Consider the following 21,228-nt stretch of genomic DNA (forward strand, 5'->3'; position numbering starts at 1 on the left):
GTGAGAAAAGCAGAGAGGGGTATAAGCCAAGAACGATTCCCAGGTTTGTGGCTTGAGCAACTGAGCCAGTGATACACAGTGGGCAAGACAGAGGGTCGGTCCACAACGAGATTCCTAGCTCTGCCATTTAAGAGCTGGGAAATGGGCTATTATTTAATTTTTTGCTGCCTTACACATGAAAGGGAGATGGTAATGAAACCTCTAAGATTTAAATGAGCTAGCTCATGTGAACCGCTGAGAACAATTCACACACATAAGCCCTCAATCTTAGCCATGATTGTCATTACCATCCTTACCACCACCACCATTCTGTCAGGTGCGGGGTGCAGAACGAAACGCAGTTTAGGGGGAAATGACCAGTTCAATTTTGAATAGACTGAAGGTGAAGTGCCCACAGATCCTCCAAGTGGCAAGGTCACATATATGGCTCTGAACTAAGAAAGGCCTTTTGGACTGAGGATTTAGACTGATGAGTCATGAGCTTATGGAGGACCAGTAAGCCACCGACCTGCGTGGTGTGGCTGAGGGATAATGGAGTGAGAGGACGAAGGAACCTAGCTAGGAGAGCCTTATGAGGAACAGAGAGACACTGAAGGGGCAGATGGACATGAGGAACTTGTAAGAGTTTGGAGAAGTGGCCAGAAAAGTAGGAGAAAAAATGAGAAGCCGAGGGGAGAGTGTATTTCAAGAACCATTGTGCCCATGTTGCTAAGAGGGGAAGTAAGATGTAGATGGAAAGGTAGTGAACTGGATTAAAAAATAAAACCATTGCCCTTAACGGTCTAGCTGACATGGTGCTTGCTGTCTCTTTAAGAAGGTAGGAAGTAAAATATGTTCCAGCAGCTATTAATGTAAGGTCCACTGTGCTAAGTCCTATTAGAGAGGAAGAAATGTTCAGTCTAGATGACTGCCAGACAGGAGAGATGGGAATGGACACTTAGATCATTAAAAGGAGAATAATGTTTGGAGGCTAAAAAAAAAGAGCAAAGCATTGAACGTTTTAGTCTGAACAGACCTAACAAGAGGCAAAATTCAGAAAGCATAGAGCAGAGTCAGGGATAGTCAATTAATTCAGGTAGGTTGGCTCACATTGCACGAAGTGGGGTTTTGAGAGTAAAATGTTAAAAATAGGTTGGAACCATGTTATAGAAAATCTTAACCAAGAATGCAGAAGTAATGCAAATATTTAAATGCCTCCGCAGAAAATGGCTAATCATTTAAAAATTCTCAGCCCATACGCCACCGCTTCAGTTGTAACTTCAGGTGAAGACAGGCTAACCTTTTTTTATGTCCTCAAGATGACTTTTGTGCTCATACCTTTTGTGACATTGCACTGTATTTTCTGATCGTTCCAGTACTCAGGCGAAGGGGCAGGGGCAATGTCCTGGTGTCTCAGCAAGCTAATAACGGATGTGCCAAGGAGACATTTTTCTAAATAAGCACATACACCATTGCATTAGTGTGCTATTTTATGAAGATTGACTGCTAGCTGAGTGCGGTTTGGATTAGCAAAGGAGAAACCAGAGACAGACCAGTCAGAAAGCTAGGAAGAGTGAAAAGGCGAAGGAATGGGGTCCCAGACAAGTGGGCCACTGTAGAAAAAGTACAAAATCTCTAAGAGATGCTTCCAAGGCAAAAATACTGACAGAATTTCGTGGCTGAGTGAAATGGGGCTGAGCAAAAGCTTAAGTTTTTTTAAAAAACCTTTAAAAACGTATACCTTTGATTCGGTATTTAAATGTAGAAATATACCTTAAGGAAAATAATAACAGAAATGTATGCATACTTCAGTATTACTTATAAGGATGGAAAAATGGAAACAATTTTGAATAGAGGATTAAATAGTCCTCTGTCTCATAGAATACATGAACATATCATGCTTATAAAACATTATGTAAGGATAGTGAGAAAAAAAGCACACTATGGTAAGTGAAAAAAAATTTTATAAAACAAAATATATGATGTGACCTTTTTGCTTGCTATATAAATGCATGTGGAAAGACACAGGAAGATCACATGTCAAAAGGCAGGCCCCAGATGTTTCTGAAGTGATTGACAAGACTATGGATGCCTTTTTTTTTATAACTAATTTTCCAAATTTTTTTTCAATAAACATATTCTGTTATATAATAAAAAGATTATCCCTTTTTTAATAGGAAGTGAGCTAGTGTTGAGAAAATCAAGTCATAAGGGTGGTGTTTTTTTGAGACTAGATGGCACAAAGAAAACGATGGAATCACAATTTGAAAGGACAGATAGTTTGAGTGTCATGTTACTTTCAGGAGGAGAGAAATGGAGGAGACCTGGTAAATATAGGAACCAGAAATACAAAAGAAAACCTGATGTATTTTTCCATTTAAAGAAAACGCACAACACAGCCAACAATACCAGGGAGAAATCTCAGTGAGAAAGAGAGGGAAAAAAAACCCTAGATCACTTTTTTGTAGCATTTTGGAATTAAAAACTGTCAACCTATGACATAGTGGGAAGAACATGGGCTTTGGCATCCAATAGACCTGAGTGTAAAACTGTGGTACCTCCGCTCAGCAGCTATGCTACTGTGGGAAAGTTGCTCAAGTGAGTCAGCCTCCTCAGGTGTAGCACAGGGCAAACCACCCCGGAGCACAGTTATGAGAATTAAGTGATCATATGAAAGCGGCTAGCAGGTAGCTATGATCCCAGGCCCCACCACCTGATCTGATTCAGCAGGTCTGAGCCTGGACCTGAGCTTCTGTTTTAGAAAGCTCCCTGGGTGACACTACTGTACAGAGTAAAGGAGCATCACAACTACATGGTGCTGCTGGACAAATGTTAGGTGGTGGTTTTTATGCATAGAATATAGTGCTTTGCTTCTATCACTTAATTTTTCATTAAGGCTGTCATGACTTCTTTCCATTAAATACAATGACAAGATTTGTCCTAAGTGAGCAGCTCAGATTTTTTTGCTATGTGACAGAGAAAGATAAAGGACACTAAAATGAACAAAGAAAACAATATAAATGCCATTAAAGGTCTAAAGGAGTACCATGGCATTCAAAGTTTTAAAATAAGAGACTCCAAAGGTCTCTGATGGGTAATCATGTATAGTTTCGTTGAGGCAAATTTAAATCATTTCTCCTTCATGATATGTAGGAACAGTCACTTAGTTGATCTGTGTGCTTTCCAACTGATCAGTATCCAAATTCCATTTCGGTTTTTTGGTATTCTGTCACCATAAATAGATAAAAAGCTTTATTCTTTGTGAAATGGTCTCAAAAGAGAGACAACTGCTATGCCACAAAGATATCTGCAAATTTGGAGAAATGGAAAAGGTCTCAGAAAATATTCCAGCAAATGTCAAAGATCTACTGTACAATTACATTTTTTTAACATAAGGGAAAGGTCTTATCCTATTTCATACAGAGTTTCCAGCAATAAAAATTGATATGAAAAGGTCAGAGTGCATGACATTTAATGCACCCAGCACTTCAACAGTTTGTCTGCATTTCTTGCTGGCCTTCTAGAACATGCTGGCTGTTAGAAAGGGTCATTGAAATGCAGTCCTCGGGGAGGCTCACACACTACGACAAATGCAACGTGAGCCACAGAAAGTGGTGGTTCCTGCTGACCATCTTTAGTCCCCCACTACATAACAGCGACTATAAGTAAGAAAAAGGGTGGATTATTAGTAGTTAGTCATTCACTGAGCAAAAAGCCCAAGAAACTAAAATGGTCTGATAATGCTGCTGAAGACTGAGCTGTCTATGACTGCTATTCCAGTTACTTCCTAGTTAACTGCCAACTTCTCAGAGCAAATGAGAACTACTGTAGACCAAAGCGAGGGACCCAAACACACGACTGTTGGATGCCACCTATGTGAATGAGGTGTTGTCAGCAGTTCTTTCTCCCTGAATACAAACTGAAGAGTTATGATCAGGTGTGCTGATCCAAACTGCATAGTAGAATTTAGTTTTTCTTTAGTGGTTAACCTTGAATGCCCTAGATTAGTAGAAAGGCAGCATCCTCCATTCTTTCATATATAAAATTTAGGCTAAATATGGGTTGAAACATGGAATCCCAAAACCCCAAACCTAAATATATCTGTATGATATGTTAGAGTCTTAACAATGAGCTGATTTGTTTGGCCTGATCCAGACAGAAATGGACAAACTAAAAATATGATAATTGGGGGTCAGGAATTAAGTAGTTCAATAATAATGGCTCCAAGTAACCTTCTTAAATATTGTCTGTTACTCTACAACACAAGCTTTCAGCTCAGTCAGGTTGGTTTTGTCTGGCATGCTGCTCAGCTCCACACAGGCCCCAACTCTGCCCTTCTTGTCTTCTTCCTTCCCTACCCTCAGCCATCCTCATTTTTTTCTGCCTATCCAAATCACACAGAGTCTCAAAGGTCCAAGGGGAAGTAAGCTTCTTAAAGAAGCCTTAACTAAGTGTTTCAACACTGCATGATCTCTCTTCACTGAGTACTTCTACAATAATTCAGCAAAATGTTTATATACTACATATGATAAAACTTAGCTTATAACTTCATTGTCTTACATTATTTTTATCTACCCATGAACACTGTAAATTTCTTGAAGGCAAGATCATACAAGAACATAACCTCAAACAAATATCAAGTGTTTTGTCCCTCATCCCCAACTTTTACCTAATTTCAAGTTGTTTCAAATGTGCACACCTGTGCCGCCTAATGGTCTAAGTAGTTATTGCATGGTTACAATTCTAACTGGCTTAAAAAACATTTAACAAAATGAAATAATGGTTGGACCAAATCATTGTTTGTTGGAAAATCAAAGAATAAAGCTCTTATTGTTAAGAATGATGATGCACCACAGATGACGATGAATATACCTAATTTTTTGTGCAATGAGTTAAAAGTTTTAAATTTATGTATTTAAATTTATTATAGCTATGTAATTTTTTAAAGTTTTCTCATATAAAAGCCTCTTTTTTTCCAGGTTAGAAAGTTCCTTTTAGGTTTGGGTTAATCTAGTACTGAAAAAACTCTCAAAATCAGATATCAAAAGGTTCTTTGATTAGAGGTACATATGGAATAAATCATCTATGACATCTATCAACATAATATTTAATGCACTGAGAATATACTAGGATACTATGTTTCTCTTTCCAGACAAAAGAAAAAATACTTAAATTAATACTGATTAAGTATGTGCAGAATATTCCATATCCTCATGAAGTTTATGATCTAGTAAGAGTATAAAGAAGCACACAAATCGTGGAAATGAAGGTGTCAGGGTAATAAACATTCTGCAATTTCACAGAAATAACCAACACACCTTTGTAATATTATATAATGGGTGTTATATTCAGGATATGTTTGTATTTTCCAAATGTTCTCAATCTCAGTGAAATCTATGCTAAACAGAGACATGAAAACTACTTTCCTTGTTTTGCATTTTTACTTATTCAGTGTTCCTTGGTAAGACTTTATCCTTCTTGATTTCCCTAAGCTTCTGATCGGCCCATTTGCGCTGACTGCCCAACAGACATCAGCAGCACTGAGTTCACATAACGTGTGAGTAGTGAAAATCTTACTTTATGGTAATTTGTTTTAATATGTGGTCTCCAGGATGCCATTGGCATTATTTATTTGTAATGGTCATTTGTTTTAATAAAGCAAGCTTCTTTTTTACGTAACTGATGATTGAAAGCAGATCTCAGCAGTCTAAAGATGTGAAAGTTGTTCGGGCCTTTCTGAGTCTTGGCAAATTTAAGGTGAGTACTCCAGACTAGATGATTTCCAAGATCATCCGCACCTCTGACCGCTGATGAAATGTTTTCTCTTTCTGTTTACTGGACACCCCCTATTTCACTCCTAAGAGCAGGGCTGCCCTCAGCTCTCCATCTGATGCCTCCTTAGGCTGTGCCTGCTCCCCTTGCCATTCAGGCAGCATTATAACCACCTTCCTGTGACAACCATCTCTCCATGATCTGGCCAGTTAGCATCATTTTTCTTTAGAAATCTTTTTTAACCAGCTCAGCGTTATTATAAAGGTGCTTTATGTTAACTGTGGAGACTCTGTTAACTAAAATCATACTATAAATGCAAGAGACACCAAGTTATAATAGAAAGAATGTGCGATATTCAGTCAGACAAACGATATCCCAATAACTTTGACAAGCTTCTTCAATTTCTGCTTCAGTTTTGCCCTACAAGCTAAACATTAATAACGGCAAAAACGGTGTTGGGTTGTTGTGAGGTTTAACTAACATTATGCATATAAAACACTTACCATAATGCCAGGTATTTAGTAAATGCTCAATAAATATTAACTGCTGCTACTATCATACTGATTATAATCAGATTTCTTATTTTTATTATTATGGCATACAGGTCCCATTCTGCTTTTCTAACTGAAGTCCAGGGAGCCATCTAACTGAATTTTTCTAACTGAAGCAAATGAATCCTGTTTTTTTAATTGATCTAGAGGTCAGGGCAGGGAAGAGGGGAGATCAGTTTCCAGTTCTAGCAGGAAAAATTACATTCAGTGGTTGTTAACCAGTACTTTGAATAATGATTAAGTAATAACCATTCCCCAAAATTATAAATCAGTTTGCTACTAAAATATTTTCCAGATTTCAGAACAGAATACTCTATAGATATTTCCTTATCCACTACAAAATAATCTCTCAATTACCCTGCCTAAAGATTTAGGAAGATCTTTATTAGCAGAACATATGTCCCACCAGCATACTTGTGTTAACACAAAAATCCAGTAGATGAATGTGTTTAGGACATCAGAAATTCTTCAAAAGAAACCATTACGTATTATAAATGATCAGATTATGTGAGGAAATAGAACAATGTTGCTGGAGAAGGGTGAGTCCAAGTTGGATGCCACAGTAAGTGGTACCACATTTTTAGAAAAAGCATCACCTCTTTAAATGTCTTAGTGCCTCCCTGTCCCATTCCATAGACATGAAGAACTGTGTTCTCCATGAGCTTCACTCGGGAGATGGACACTCACTTTGCACCTGCAATATGACCATCAAGCCCACGAGAGTTCATTTCATATTAGTTATAACCACAGAATTTTAAAAGCAAGCCAAATAACAGCAGTTTGGGTTTACTATACCAATGTGATTTTGGATTGATATACATTTCTTTAAAGTCACTAGTACTTATTGTAAAGATGCTTCATCTTGGCAGAGTTCATTAACTGAGGTTATATTTTGTATCTTCAAGCACATTAAAACCCCAAAGGAACAACAGTGATGCCATTTAGAGAAAGAAGTGAATACTTTACACCTTTTCTTACATAATGGTTCAAGACCTTTCATGTTAGACACAAGCAGTTTTATGACAATGTAGCAATTACAGGTTAAGGAAATAATTGTCACAGATGTCATCCTTAAACAGTGTGGCTTAGCAGAAATCAGAGTGGAGAGCAGAAACATGCAACCAAGATTATTCTTCTGCTAGGGGACTCAGGGTTTTGAATTGTTCTTAATAAAATTGGTAACACTTCATGGTTCTGAATAGTTCCTTTTGCATATACAGTCATATGTGTGTAATTTGTATATAGACCTGTATGTATGGATGTATAAACATACAAATATGCAAGTCAAAATGTACAGTCTTTTTTTACATAACAAAAATATAAAAGTGTAAACATAAATGGGTGTGACACCATCAATGGAATCACCTTGTGCCCATATGCCATTCAATAGACATGGCTCTAGAGGAAGTATGAGGTAGTAGAAGAAAGAGGTTCTAACCTTGACCTATAGAAATGTACTAACCCAGTGGAGGTAGAGCACTACTTGCCTTCCTATCAACCAGAATCATTTGTTGGAGTGAGTGAAATAATAAATGCAAAAATACTTTTTAAGCTATGAGGAACTATAGTATAAGTGATAAGATACTTTTAAGATAGTTTTGCTGCTTTGAGAAATATTTAAAAATAGAATGATAGTCTATTTGTATATACCATTTTTCTATCTATTCCAAAAAAGGGGGGGAAATGGTTTTTTTTTTGTTACAGAGATATCTGTTATATTTCTAACACATATATAATAAAACATTTTAGCGTGCTGGGTCAACTTAGTATAAAAATATAATATCTCATTTCTTGAGATAAAATATGAAAAGGTGCTTTGTAAATTCTAAAGGGCTATATAAATATAATGCTTAGCTATTTTTGCCATGTATAAAAATGTAAACTTTTGAGATGGGTGCTTACCTTCTCTTAGACGGTCCACTACAAAAGTAAAGCCTGTAGTTCTTGGATGTAAGACATATTCATATTTCTGAAGTCCATTTTTTTCAGCAAAATCATTACTTCGAGCTTTGCTATTTTCTGAAAAAAAAACAATAGAGCATTAGAAGCCATAAAATAAAAGAAGGTAAGTGAGGTAAGGAAACAGTGCAGAATTTCTTTGATAAAAATCATAGTTTATTTTTCTGTAATTACTGAATATAGCCTTTTGAGTCAAATGAAAAGATATAGCCACTTTAGTTAGTCCCTGTTTTAGAGTTACCTGTTTATTGGAATTAAAATTTTATAATAAGGTATTAAAAGGCTTTGCTATAACAGTTTTCTGAAATCCATACAAACTTTAAAATTCTTTAAGAGACTTCATAAGTCAATATTCTGTGAAAACTAATAATACAAATAAAATACCAGTAAATTATAATTTTCATAAAATAGCACTTACATAATAGAAATTATGATACTAAAATATAAGATGCCAATAAAATAAACTACTGATAAAAAAAAGCATTTAGACACCCAGAAGAAATAACCAGCATTTTGCCAAATATATCAGATCAACATTTCTTTTAACCCAGTAATTTAGGTCTTCAGTGCAGAATGAATTATCTGCCTTGCTCAGGCACAGAGCATGCTAATATTTGACTAACCAAAACCACTCCACAACAGAATGGGTACATGATTAGCACATCATGTACAAACATCTGAACATGGTTTGGCTGAATGTAGTTCCAGAGTCAAGTATATGTTCTAATTGTTGGCAAAAACTTGTTTTTCCATTCCATGAGGTAATTTTATAAGTTCCAAGAAGAACCAAACCCATTATTGAGCAAATACATTTGGAAAAAGTCATGTTTAGAAATTTGGCCTCAGCTGCTGGGGAAGATCATGAAATACCTTCTGATGACAGCAGATGTTAGAATCTGCAACCCTCAGCTACATCCTGAAATTTAGAGATTGGCCCAAGCCACAAGGAAAAAATGTGTGAGTGTGTGTGTTCACACACACCTTTCCTAGGAATAAATTTAAGATCAGAGTCCTCAAAATTACAAAAACCCCCATAGATGGATTCCATAATACTAAAATATTCAAAGAATACTTGTATAAAAGCTGTTACATTATTTTACAGTTGACAAACTGAGTCAAAGAACTAGATACCCACAGATCCCCAGTGAGTCACAAGTAAAGGCTAAACATGCAAAGTAATAAGCTCTTCTCTGATTTGTTTAGGAGAATATTTTGGCCATTGGACTACAAGATAGTGTTTTATAAATTGCTAGCAGGACCTTACATGGAATGAGAAATCCCAGGCACATGGCAAAGGTAAGTATTTGCTATTCAGTTTGCTCTCCCAGTTCATCACAGACTTTGGGGATCTGAAGACAAAACCGAACTCTGTTGTAGAAGCTGAATACAAACATAAGTGGTTCTAAAATGCAGTCACAAAGGGGGAAGGCAGAAATAATCAGAGACTCAAGGAGAGTAGAGATGCAGATTTTGCCCTCCATCCCATTTCATCCACCCACCCCCAGACCCTGTGATTATTAGTAACTGCACTAGCATCCTACTTTCTGACCACAGCCTCTGTCTTACCAGTTCACTCCTGGGAACACTCAGTACCAGCCCTCCTTCCACCCCAGGGAGCCCCCCGGCCACCCTGATTTCTCAAACCAGCCGGGCATGTTCCCACCTCAGGGTCTGGTCTGTTCAGTTGTTCTTCCCTCAGCCCAGCCTTTGGTCAGGTATCTGCATCATTTTCTTCTTTGTTCATTTAGTCTCAGCTTAAGTGAACACTTAGGGGTTTTCTCCAGCTACCTTATATAAAATAGCATCCTATGCCCCTGTCTTCCATTACTGTCTGTCTCTCCTTACTTGCTTTATTTTTCTGTATAGTGTTATTTTTATTGGCATATTTTTATTAACTTATCAGTTATTTTTCCATCTTTCCTCATAGAATGTAAGCTTCATGAAAGTTGGGACTTTGTTTTGTTTATAAAGCTCCTGACACTCGTATTTATTAAGTGAAGAAATTTTATGTACAATAGTGTTGGACTGCATGGAATATTACAATTGTTAAAACCTATAAAATCTTCCCTTTTCAAGTCTGGGAAAGATAACTCAAAATTATGCCAATTGTCATGGTTAATTTTTATGTATCAAATTGGGTAGGCCATGGTACTAGATATTTGGTCCAACAGTATTCTACATGTTTCTTGAAGGTAATTTTTGATGAGATTAACACTTAAATCAGTAGACTTCTGAGTAAAGTAGATTACCCTCCATAATGTGGTGGTCTTCATCCAATTAGTTGAAGGCCTAGCAGGAAAGAATTCTGCCAGCAGACTGCCTTTGGACTCAAAGTCCAGTCCTTCCTGGGTCTCCAGCCTGATGATTTACCCTGCAGATTTTTGACTTGTGAAGCCTCCACAATTAAGTGAGCTAATTATTTGAAATTAAGCTAAATCTCTGCCTCCCCACCCCATACACCCCCTGTTCACTCTGAATTTCTGGACAACCCGAGCTATGCTAATATAAAACTACCCAACATTTAAAACACATGTTTTCAAAGAATAAAAAAGGATGTGAGAGATTACAGTATAACATTAAATGCAAAGAAAAGTATAATTCCCATTTTCCAATTTTGTTTAAAATTATATACATGTATATATATGCCTGTGTTTATGCCATAATGTTTATTTATGGGCAATGGGATAAGAGCAATGTTTTTTGCTCTCTTCTCTATTTCTACATTTCCCCAAATTAACATATATTATTTCCATAAGGAAGGAAAAAGTTATAACCAACAATAATAAAGGAAGATAGTACATAAAGTTACATTTAAATGCACTAATTTGAAAACGTGCAGGGAAGCTGAATTCAGAATTTAAAGAGGATTATAAAACATTCTCCTTGGGCTTAAAGACCCAAGTTTAAAGTTAACTGTGGTAACTAAAAACATCTTTGAATTAACAGATACTTTTTCAAGGCAAGCATTTATCCCAACTCAAAACTAACTGTATACTATTGTTTAAAAAAGAAAAAAAACTTTAAACCTTCAGGATCAGTCTGTTTTCTCTGTTTGGCAGATAGTCTGGCTTCTGCAAACTGGCCTTAAAATGTAAAGCCATTTTAACTTTAAAAACAATGCATGTAATGTTGAGTACTCTGGACCCTGAAAAACTAGACGTTGAGCTCAACACCTAAAAGAGACACTTGAAAAAAATAGACTGAAAAAAGGCTTTATTATATATTTTATAGACTCTGAAGGTCTAATATAGGAACAGTTTAAAACTAATATACCAAGGTAGCAGCGATCCATGAGCTTTTTCCCTATTGCCTTTCAATTGCAAAATAACTTCTAAAGTTGCTGTTCTTTAGTGTACATTTTGACACTCACAAATAAAAATAAATTGTTTCAGTAAACTACTTTCTGCACTCTAATATAGCTGATATTTTAATACCCAAATTCATATTTTAAGTATTATAAATTATATAAAATATGGCCATCTGTCCATTATAATTCCTTAATACAGTTTAGCTCTGGAATCAATTAACTTAAACTTACATTCTCAACATGCAAGATAATGTTATCTTCATTATTATCTTCTGTGATCCAACTACCTCTAGAATTTTAAATATAAATCTCAAACACATACAGTAAGCATATTATTTTCAAATATACTACAAATGTATAAAAATTGCCATGGTTCATTTAGCTTGGTTCCCTCTGTAACGGATGAATCAAGGAGCTCTTCCTTTGTTATCAATGGTAAATATTTCCCCAAATACCTTGATTTCCTTTATTAACATATTATAGCTTAGTCACCCATTCCCTTAAATTTGTTGTGTAATCTGTATCTTTCATCTTCAACTCTCTTTTTGGGTACTGGGTTCTATAAATCACTATGTCCCCAAAGAAAAATCAGTTTGCTCATTTACATGTTTCTCCCCTCTTAAGCTTTAAGGGTTGCCCTTCTTAGTAGCTCTTAGTTACATCAATCTGGTATTGAGGATTTGGAAGGCAACTCATGATCCATCTCCATACTATCTGAGATTTTTAAACTTCAGTACTATCCTGCTTCAGTCTGTCTTGTACAGCAGACCTTCATCCACTGGATCCTTCTCAAATTCTGCTCTATCTTCTCTTACAGTTGCCAGGGCATTAGAAGTTTTGAAGTCTTGCTCTTTTGAGTTGAAGGATTCTATAGAACTGCTTCCTATAAACCACACCCCACTCAACCCCACCAAGATTTAACCAGAGTAGGTTTTCTCTCTGTCCTAAATCTTAGACTGCAAGAGGCAGCTTCACCTGCATATCTGACCTGTCAGAAAGTGTGATAACCACAGATTTAGTAAGGATGAAAGACTGTTTTGTGTTTTTTTATCTTCTAAAGAATTCCTTGAGTTCTACTGGCATTCTTAGCCTATGCAGATTGATACCTGGGAAGGTGAGAAAGTTCTAAATATGCGCTCCTGGGTCCCCTCCACAGCTCAATGACAGCTGAATTTTCTTCAGGAGAAGACAAAGTCTTTCCTGCTTATATTAGGGATAACACTTTAAAATACCAAGAGAACATTAATCAACAACAAGTCAACTTAGTTACTATTAGGTCCTCTTCTTATGAGAAAGAAGTGAGAAAAAAGGGTCTAATGGATAAATATGTATCTTGAAAGAGGACAGAAAATATGTAGAACAGGAAGGGATTTTACATCTATGCTTTGTTGCTCAGATTGCACTGGCTATTTGGGGCTCTTTTTTTATGGTTCTATACAAATTATATAAAAGTAAAAGGCTCGTATTTAAAATATATACTGTGACTTAAAATACAAAGCTCTAGGATGACAAATATGAATAATAATGACCTCTTGGTGTTGCCCATCATAAATTCATGGGCTGAAAACCACGAGTTCTGGGTTCTGATGAGCTGCTGATTAACTGAGTGACCTTGGGGGTGAGCCATTAACCTTGTTGGTATTCAGTTATTTCATCTGTGGAATAAGAAGTTTAGACTAGATGATTTCTAAGTTCCTTCATGTTTTAAAATTCGGTTATCCAAACCCAGGCTACCTTACCTGTGAGATCAGTCCCTTCTGGGAATATGAGGAGTTGAAGTGGTTCACGAATATCACAAAAATAATCAATCATGTCTTCAAAATGGCCCTTGTCATCCTTCCATTTTCTATGAATGAAGATATAGGCAGCAGCCTGCATGGCCCAACCTGGAATCAATTTAACAAGTATTTACATACAACTTTATTGCCAATATCCACATTATTGAACATTTCAGTTTTTTTGTTTTACTACAAATTATTTACTATCATAAAATCATCTCACGGTATACCTTAAATTCAGTACTGATCTTGGGTTAAATAATACATATGCCAGAGAGTATTCTTAAAGGAGTTTGCCAAATTCTGGGGTTTGTTAAATTCCCAGAAATCTTTTTTCAAGCCAAACCTCGCTATTGAAATATCAAAGAAAGAAAACTCCCCAAATATTTATCAGTAACTCATCCAAAGTTTTAACATCCTAACCAAACAGACATTTTAACTAACTTGCCTACAGGAGATACACAGCTCTGTGTGGCCAGGCTTCCAAAGCAGTAAGCAAAGGACTGTTTTCGGGTCATGTATATAAGCATTCTCCATGCAATTTTTCTTTCTTCCCTACTCAGTCTCTAAACTCAACTGCTCTTTCCAATGCTAACCCCTCTCCTCTACAGTTTATTTAAAAGAGAAAATGCATACTGGCTATGAAACATGTTGATTAGAGTGTACTGTGATCACAGTCCCTTTCTTGGGGGCAAATCAACCTTGCTACTGAGGAGGCAGCCCTAGACAAGCCACCTTTTACCCAGTTGGCCATCCCCCCAAGCCAGAAATGACTAGAACTGCTGGGTGAATACCTGACTCAAGACAGCCAATCCATAGGTCGTTCATCATCTATGAAGCATGAAACACTTGGTCCAAACACAGAAATACCTTGGTCAACCAGATGTTTTCTCTTAGGGATTTTACCTGGGACCATGGAGAAAATCAGTTGCAGTATAAAGGCAAATGGATAGATGTAAAAGCAGATCTACTATGACAGCAGCAGTCAAGGCAAGATAAAGATAGCATACTGTAGTGAAGATCTTAAAAAAACTCCTGTTGCTGAGGTGCCTGAAAATGATTTTAATCCAGAACAAAAGATAGTTTTAGTCTCCTTGAGTGCCAGTCAGTCTGCGGAGCCACTTCTTGGATATCCACAAGAGTCCATCTCCCTTACTGCCACGTTTATCTTTCCAACACCCTTGCAGTCTTGCAGCTAGAGGGGATGAGTGGTAGCTCCTTGCAAATAACACAACTAAAACAACAGCTGGCATCTCTTGGCAAATACAGTAGTATCCTGAGAATATATAGAATTATCACTAAATCATTTGTTAATGATTTAAAAAACTGTAGAACTTAATTTTGTTTGATTAAGTCCAAACTAAAATACTGTATTCTACAAATATAAAAAGCATATACCAAATGACCTACATTAGTAGATTGCCAGTTATATCCATCAGTACTAAGTTGGTCCTACCATGTGCCCCCTCCCACATACTTCTCCTCTGTCACCTGAGGACACCAGGGGCCACAGTGCAGTGTGAGCAGGCAGTGTAGCTCTGGAGTGGGATTGCTTGGGTGAGAATCATAGCTCCACCACAAACCAGCTGTTCAGCCTTAAGCCGTTATCCCTCACTGACCCCAAATGTAAAAATGAGCATAATGCTATAATAGTACTTACCTGTTAGGGGTTGTTGTAAGAAGTAAATAAGATTATTTAACATGGAGTATTCAATGCATAACAGCTATTATCATTACTATGATTAAGAAGTTACAGTACCAAAGATAATATATCAAAGGACATAAAAATTTAACAAAGAAAGCTCCCATTCACAACAGCAAAACAAAAATATGCAGAAATAGAAATAAACAACCTGCGGGAGCCACATGAAGACAACCACACAACTGGGAAGAAATGGTGAGACACACAGTGTTTCTGAACTTGACCCACATGCCAATGATTTCCAAGTTCATAATTCATTAATTTTAGGCAATTACAATAAAAATTCCAATGCATAAGGGTGTGTGAGAACTAGGATGGTTGGCTGTTTGGATTATCTATAATAATAATAATAATAAAGAGGTGAGACTACTCAACATAATTTTGGAATTGAAGAATAAGTACTGAAGACTCATACCATCAAACATTAAATGTACCATGAAGCTTCTTGAACATATCTCCCCGGGCAAGGAAAACAACAGCAAAAATGAGTAAGTGGGACTATATTAAGCTGAAAAGCTTCTGTACAGCAAAAGACACCATCAATAGAACAAAAAGGATCCCTACAGTATGGGAGAATATATTTGAAAATGACACATCCGATAAAGGCTTGACATCCAGAATATATAAAGAGCTCACACGCCTCAACAAACAAAAAACAAATAACCCAATTAAAAAATGGGCAGAGGAACTGAACAGACAGTTCTCCAAAAAAGAAATACAGATGGCCAACAGACACATGAAAAGATGCTCCACATCGCTAATTATCAGAGAAATGCAAATTAAAACTACAATGAGGTATCACCTCACACCAGTACGGATGGCTGCCATCCAAAAGACAAACAACAACAAATGTTGGCGAGGCTGTGGAGAAAGGGGAACCCTCCTACACTGCTGCTGGGAATGTAAGTTAGTTCAACCATTGTGGAAAGCAGTATGGAGGTACATCAAAATGCTCAAAACAGACTTACCATTTGACCCAGGAATTCCACTCCTAGGAATTTACCCTAAGAATGCAGCAATCAAGTTTGAGAAAGACAGATGCACCCCTATGTTTATCGCAGCACTATTTACAATAGCCAAGAATTGGAAGCAACCTAAATGTCCATCAATAGATGAATGGATAAAGAAGATGTGGTACATATACACAATGGAATACTACTCAGCCATAAGAAAAGGGCAAATCCAATCATTTGCAGCAACATGGATGGAGCTGGAGGGTATTATGCTCAGTGAAACAAGCCAAGCGGAGAAAGAGAAATACCAAATGATTTCACTTACCTGTGGAATATAAGAACAAAGGAAAAGCTGAAGGAACAAAACAGCACCAGAATCACAGAACTCAAGACTGGACTAACAGGTACCAAAGGGAAAGGGACTGGGGAGGATGGGTGGGTAGGGAGGGATAAGGCAGGGGGAGAAGTAGGGGGGTATTAAGATTAACATGCATGGGGGGGTAGGAGAAAAGGGAGGGCTGTACAACACAGAGAAGGCAAGTAGTGATTCTACAACATTTTGCTATGCTGATGGACAGTGACTGTAAAGAGGTTTATAGGGGAGACATGGTATAGGGGAGAGCCTAGTAAACATAATATTCGTCATGTAAGTGTAGATTAGTGATACCAAAAACAAAGCAAAACAAAACCAAACAAAAAAAAAAAAGGGCAGTTCCTGTGTGGTAACCTCCAATGAGGTCTACACAAGGGTATAAAGGGCATATAAAAGTGTAGGCAAAGGGTCTGTTTGTGTTTATACAGAGGATCAAAGCCTAATTGGGCTACCCTGAAAATGAACTAAGATACGATATGAAAGAGAACTTCCAACATCAGCATTCTCTGGAAGACTCATGCCAGAAGATGATCATCAAAAAACCCCAACAAAGATCCACGCACTGCTACAGGTGTAGATGCACTCATCCCACCAGCTTCTGGACTTGCCATGGGAATGAGGAAGGAGATATCTAAGCTGGCCTGTGCATACAGTAAAACAACAAATTTGACTGGATCTATACTGTTGGAACTCAACCAAGAATTAGGAAAAGTGCAAATTGTAGCGCTCCAAAATCTTACAACTACAGACTATTTACTGTTAAAAGAACATAAGGGATGTGAACATTCTCCAGGAATGGGTTGTTTTAATTTGTCTGATTTCTCTCAGACTGTTCAAGTTCAGTTGGACAATATCCACCATATCATAGATAAGTTTTCACAAATGCCTAAGGTGCCTAACTGGTTTTCTTGGTTTCACTGGAGATGGCTGGTAATTACAGATATGCTTCGGTTATGTAACTATACTCCTATTATGTTAATGTGTGTGCGCAATTTAAGTAGTAGCTTAAAACCTATACATGCTGAAGTTACTCTACAAGAAGATATGTCAAAGAAATAATCAATCTTCCCATGTTTTCTTCCGCCTGCTACTTCTATAGCTTTTCTTCTTCCTTCCTAATTACAACCCTTAAATAGAATTCGTGCCTCATATCAAATTTACCGAGTATCATAATTCTTCCAAGTGGTAAAGACACCTCAAGACAAATGCTGGGCATAGAAGCTACAGGGCATAAATATGCAAAGAAGTAAAAAGCTAACCTTTTCAAACAATAAGGCTTCCCTCTCACTTACCAACTTTACATTTCCCTGTATGGCCCCGGAAGATGACTGGTTAGCCAGAGACGGGTAAGATTCCTCAAGGGAGGAACAACCTAAGACAGGCACAGTCGCAGGGGGGCCATCAGGTGAGAAATTGGGGATCAACAGAGGTGAGGTTTAGAACCTCACTCCCCCTGTTCTGAGAGAAATCTTCTGCATACGTGGATGTTTTATTGCCCTTGTCTAGCTTGGATTAACACATAGTCTACAGGCACACACCTGATCATCTACATTTGCTCTCTTACAACACTAAACTATGTTTTCTACCTTTATCTTGTATCTACCTACCACTTCAGCATTTTATTAAAAATAATAATAATAAAGAGAGAAATGTGGTATCCACATATAAATCAAGTATAAAAACCAAATGAGTATTCATATTTGAACTGACTGTTTAGAGTTCATAATGCATGAGCAAAACCGAAAGTTTCTGTGATGACTGCCCTTGTACTGTTCACTATGTAACTTATTCATTGTGTAAGAATTTGTTCTACATGTAAGAACTTGTTTGTTATGCCTCAGAAGATTGGAGACTGACGAAAATTAGGCTTGGGGTGGATTAATGATTGTGCATTGAGCATTGACTCCCCTATACAGAATTTTATTGTTGTTAACAACCATTTGATCAATAAATATGAGAGATGCCCTCACAAAAAAAAAAAAACAAAAAAAAAACGGGACAGACTTCCAATGGTAAAATAAATAAGTAACCGGGATGTAATGTATAGCATAAGGAATATAGTCAAGATATTGTAACAGCTTGGTAGGGTGATAGCTGGAACCTAGAATTATGTATATAAATGTTTTATCACTGTGTTGTACACTTGAAACTAATGTAATGTAATACTGTGCATCAACTACCCTTCAATAAAAAATAATTATTAAAAAAAAAAATGTACCATGAAGCATCAATGATTTAATCAGTATACACCTGCAAAAACACACAAATGCAGAAGAATCCACAATCTAGAAAAAGGCTCTTGGGTATATTAAGAATCTGGTATATGATAATGACAGAATTTCAAATCAGAGGGTAAAAATGAGTTATATTTTTTTAACATTTTTACTGCAGCATAACTTATAGCAAAGTATGCAGATATTAAGTATGTAGGTGTAGAGCTTAATGCAAATATATCTGTGTGGCCACGATTCAGATAATGGTATTGGACATTTCAGGATCCCAGAATGCTCCCATGTGCCCCCCGACCCCCGCCGCCAGTCAGTATCCTCCAAAAAGAAACCATTATTCTGACCTCTTTCACTGTAAATCATACAAATGAAATCACACAGTAGGCGTTCTGTTGTCTTTGGCTCCTTTTGCTCAATATTGTGTCAATGAGATCGATCCACATTGTTAGTGCAGCAGTTATTTCCTTCTCTGCACTGCTGTGGAGTAGCCAATTATATGAATGTGTCACAACTTACATCTTTGGTGAGAAGATTTAGTGGCTATTAGGAATAAAGTTAACACAGATATTCTTGTACCTGCCTTTTGTTGAAATGAGCATAGGAGTGGAGCTGCTGGATCATAGGATTTATGTATGTCCAGCTTTACTAGACAATATGTTTTTCAAAGTGATCCTACCACTGACACTCCTATCAGCATACATGAGAGTTCTAACTGCCATATCTACAACCTCACCAACACTAGGTCTTGTGAGACCTTTTAATCTGAGCCACTCTGGTCCAGGTATAGTAGTTTTAATGTGAATTTCCCTTATGATTAATGACGGTGAAAACCTTTATTAAGCATATTGGTCATCTGGATATCTTCTTTGTGAAGTGCCTCTTCAAACTTTTTGCCCATTTCTTAAATTAACTTTGTGGCATACATCAGATAAATATAAACACACATACGCACACAGAAAATATCTATAATTCTAGTTTTCACACATATAATACACCAAATATTTTCTCTCAATCGGTAGCTTGCCTTTTCTCTCCCTTAGTGATGTCTTGTTATGAATCTAACATCTAATATATTAATGAAGCCCCGTTTATAAATCTTTTCCATTGTGCTTAGTGATTTCTATGTTCTATTTAAGAAATCTTTGCCTACTCCAAAGCCATTAAGACATTCCATGTATTCTTATAGAGGCTTTACTGTATTTTTAACTTTTACATTTTGGTTTATGAACCATCTCAAATCAATTTTTATATAATGTGTGGGGCAGAGGCTAAAGGTCCTTGTTTTCCATAAGGATATTCAATTGACTAACACCATTTATTGAAAAGACCAAGAGATCATTAATTTAAATCATAAAATATTTTAAAAGCATTGCACAAAAATGAAAACATATTGCTATAAAATTTGAACAATGTGAAAATAGACTAAAACATGACAATACTCCTTTATTACCACATCTTTCAACCTTATCCCACCAATCATAATCTCTTTTTCATAATCACAGTTAACAATTTATGAATTGTTCCACATTTTAAATATCCATTACATATATGATTGGTGTTTCAAAAAAACACATTAAATCATACCTTTTATACTATCCTATGATTTGCTTTTTTCATTTAATATTTCTATACATATGGATCTAGTTCATTTTTTTAAATACCAGCATGCATTCTCTAATAGTGCTTGTTAAGCCAGTTTTGTTTTTAATTTCCAAACCATTACTGATAATTTTATAAAATACAATAAAATGAATTAGAAAAATGTCACATGTAAGTTATGACAATATCAGAATACTATAGAAATTTCCAACTGCTCTACTTCTGCACTCATCTCATGGAAGACTAGTAAGTTTGCTAATTGGCACTGTTAAATGAATCCCAGTTTAAGTAGCACTGTGTGTAATAAACTTATACCATGATCTAGTACCCTACCGTCATTTAGGATATACCCAATCTGAGAATCTGTCTTCACTAGAAAAGTTTACTCCATTCACATTTATTAGGGGAACTGTTTTCTTTTCCTGACATCTTTTGTCTCCTGTTGGTTATAATTCTTTATGGTTTCCTGCCTGTCTTTCTCTACTCTTTCGTCCTTATGTTGAAGTTATTGTTTTCTTTGTCCCTTCTTTTGTTCTCTAATGCAGAGGTCAGCAAACTATGGACTGAATTCAGCCCACTGTATGGTCCACAAGTCAAGATTATTTGTAGTATGAGAAAATTAAGTGAAATTTAAATCTTACATGTTTATAAACAAAGTTTGACCAGAACCCAGCCACACCTATTTGTTTATGTATGTTGTCTACTACTGCTTTTGCATTGCAGTGGCACAGTGGAATAGGTATGACAGATACAGTAGTGTCCATAAAGCCCCCAATATTCACTGCCTAGTCCTTTACAGAAATTACTTGTCAACCCCTACTCTAGTAGGTTTGGAAATTGTATACCCTATTTTGTTCTTTCAATGGTCATCCTGAAAATTTTTTTACCTTTCCATTTTTGACATTTAAACTCATACAATTCTATCAACATTGTGTTAAACAATAATTGCCTCTTAATAAAAAAGTATGCTTTCCACTTCTCCCTCTTCCAAGATTTGTAGAAAAGTCATCTAATATGTCCCCAGAAT

The 21,228-nt window shown here is 36.5% G+C and overlaps 1 protein-coding gene across 4 annotated transcripts in view; it reads right to left on the bottom strand.

Moving 5' to 3' along the window:
* LCLAT1 (lysocardiolipin acyltransferase 1) overlaps positions 1–21,228 on the bottom strand; it is a 266,456-nt gene that overhangs the window by 75,503 nt on the left and 169,725 nt on the right. For all 4 annotated transcript variants that reach the window (XM_036903613.2, XM_057497297.1, XM_057497299.1 and 1 more), the window contains 2 exons: positions 13,308–13,454; positions 8,205–8,321 (listed from right to left, as the gene is read on the bottom strand). In XM_036903613.2, coding sequence (XP_036759508.2) covers positions 8,205–8,321; positions 13,308–13,454 — 264 coding nt within the window. The remainder of the gene's footprint in view (positions 1–8,204; positions 8,322–13,307; positions 13,455–21,228) is intronic.

Source organism: Manis pentadactyla, chromosome 2 (genome assembly GCF_030020395.1).
Source record: "Manis pentadactyla isolate mManPen7 chromosome 2, mManPen7.hap1, whole genome shotgun sequence".
NCBI lineage: Eukaryota > Metazoa > Chordata > Mammalia > Pholidota > Manidae > Manis > Manis pentadactyla.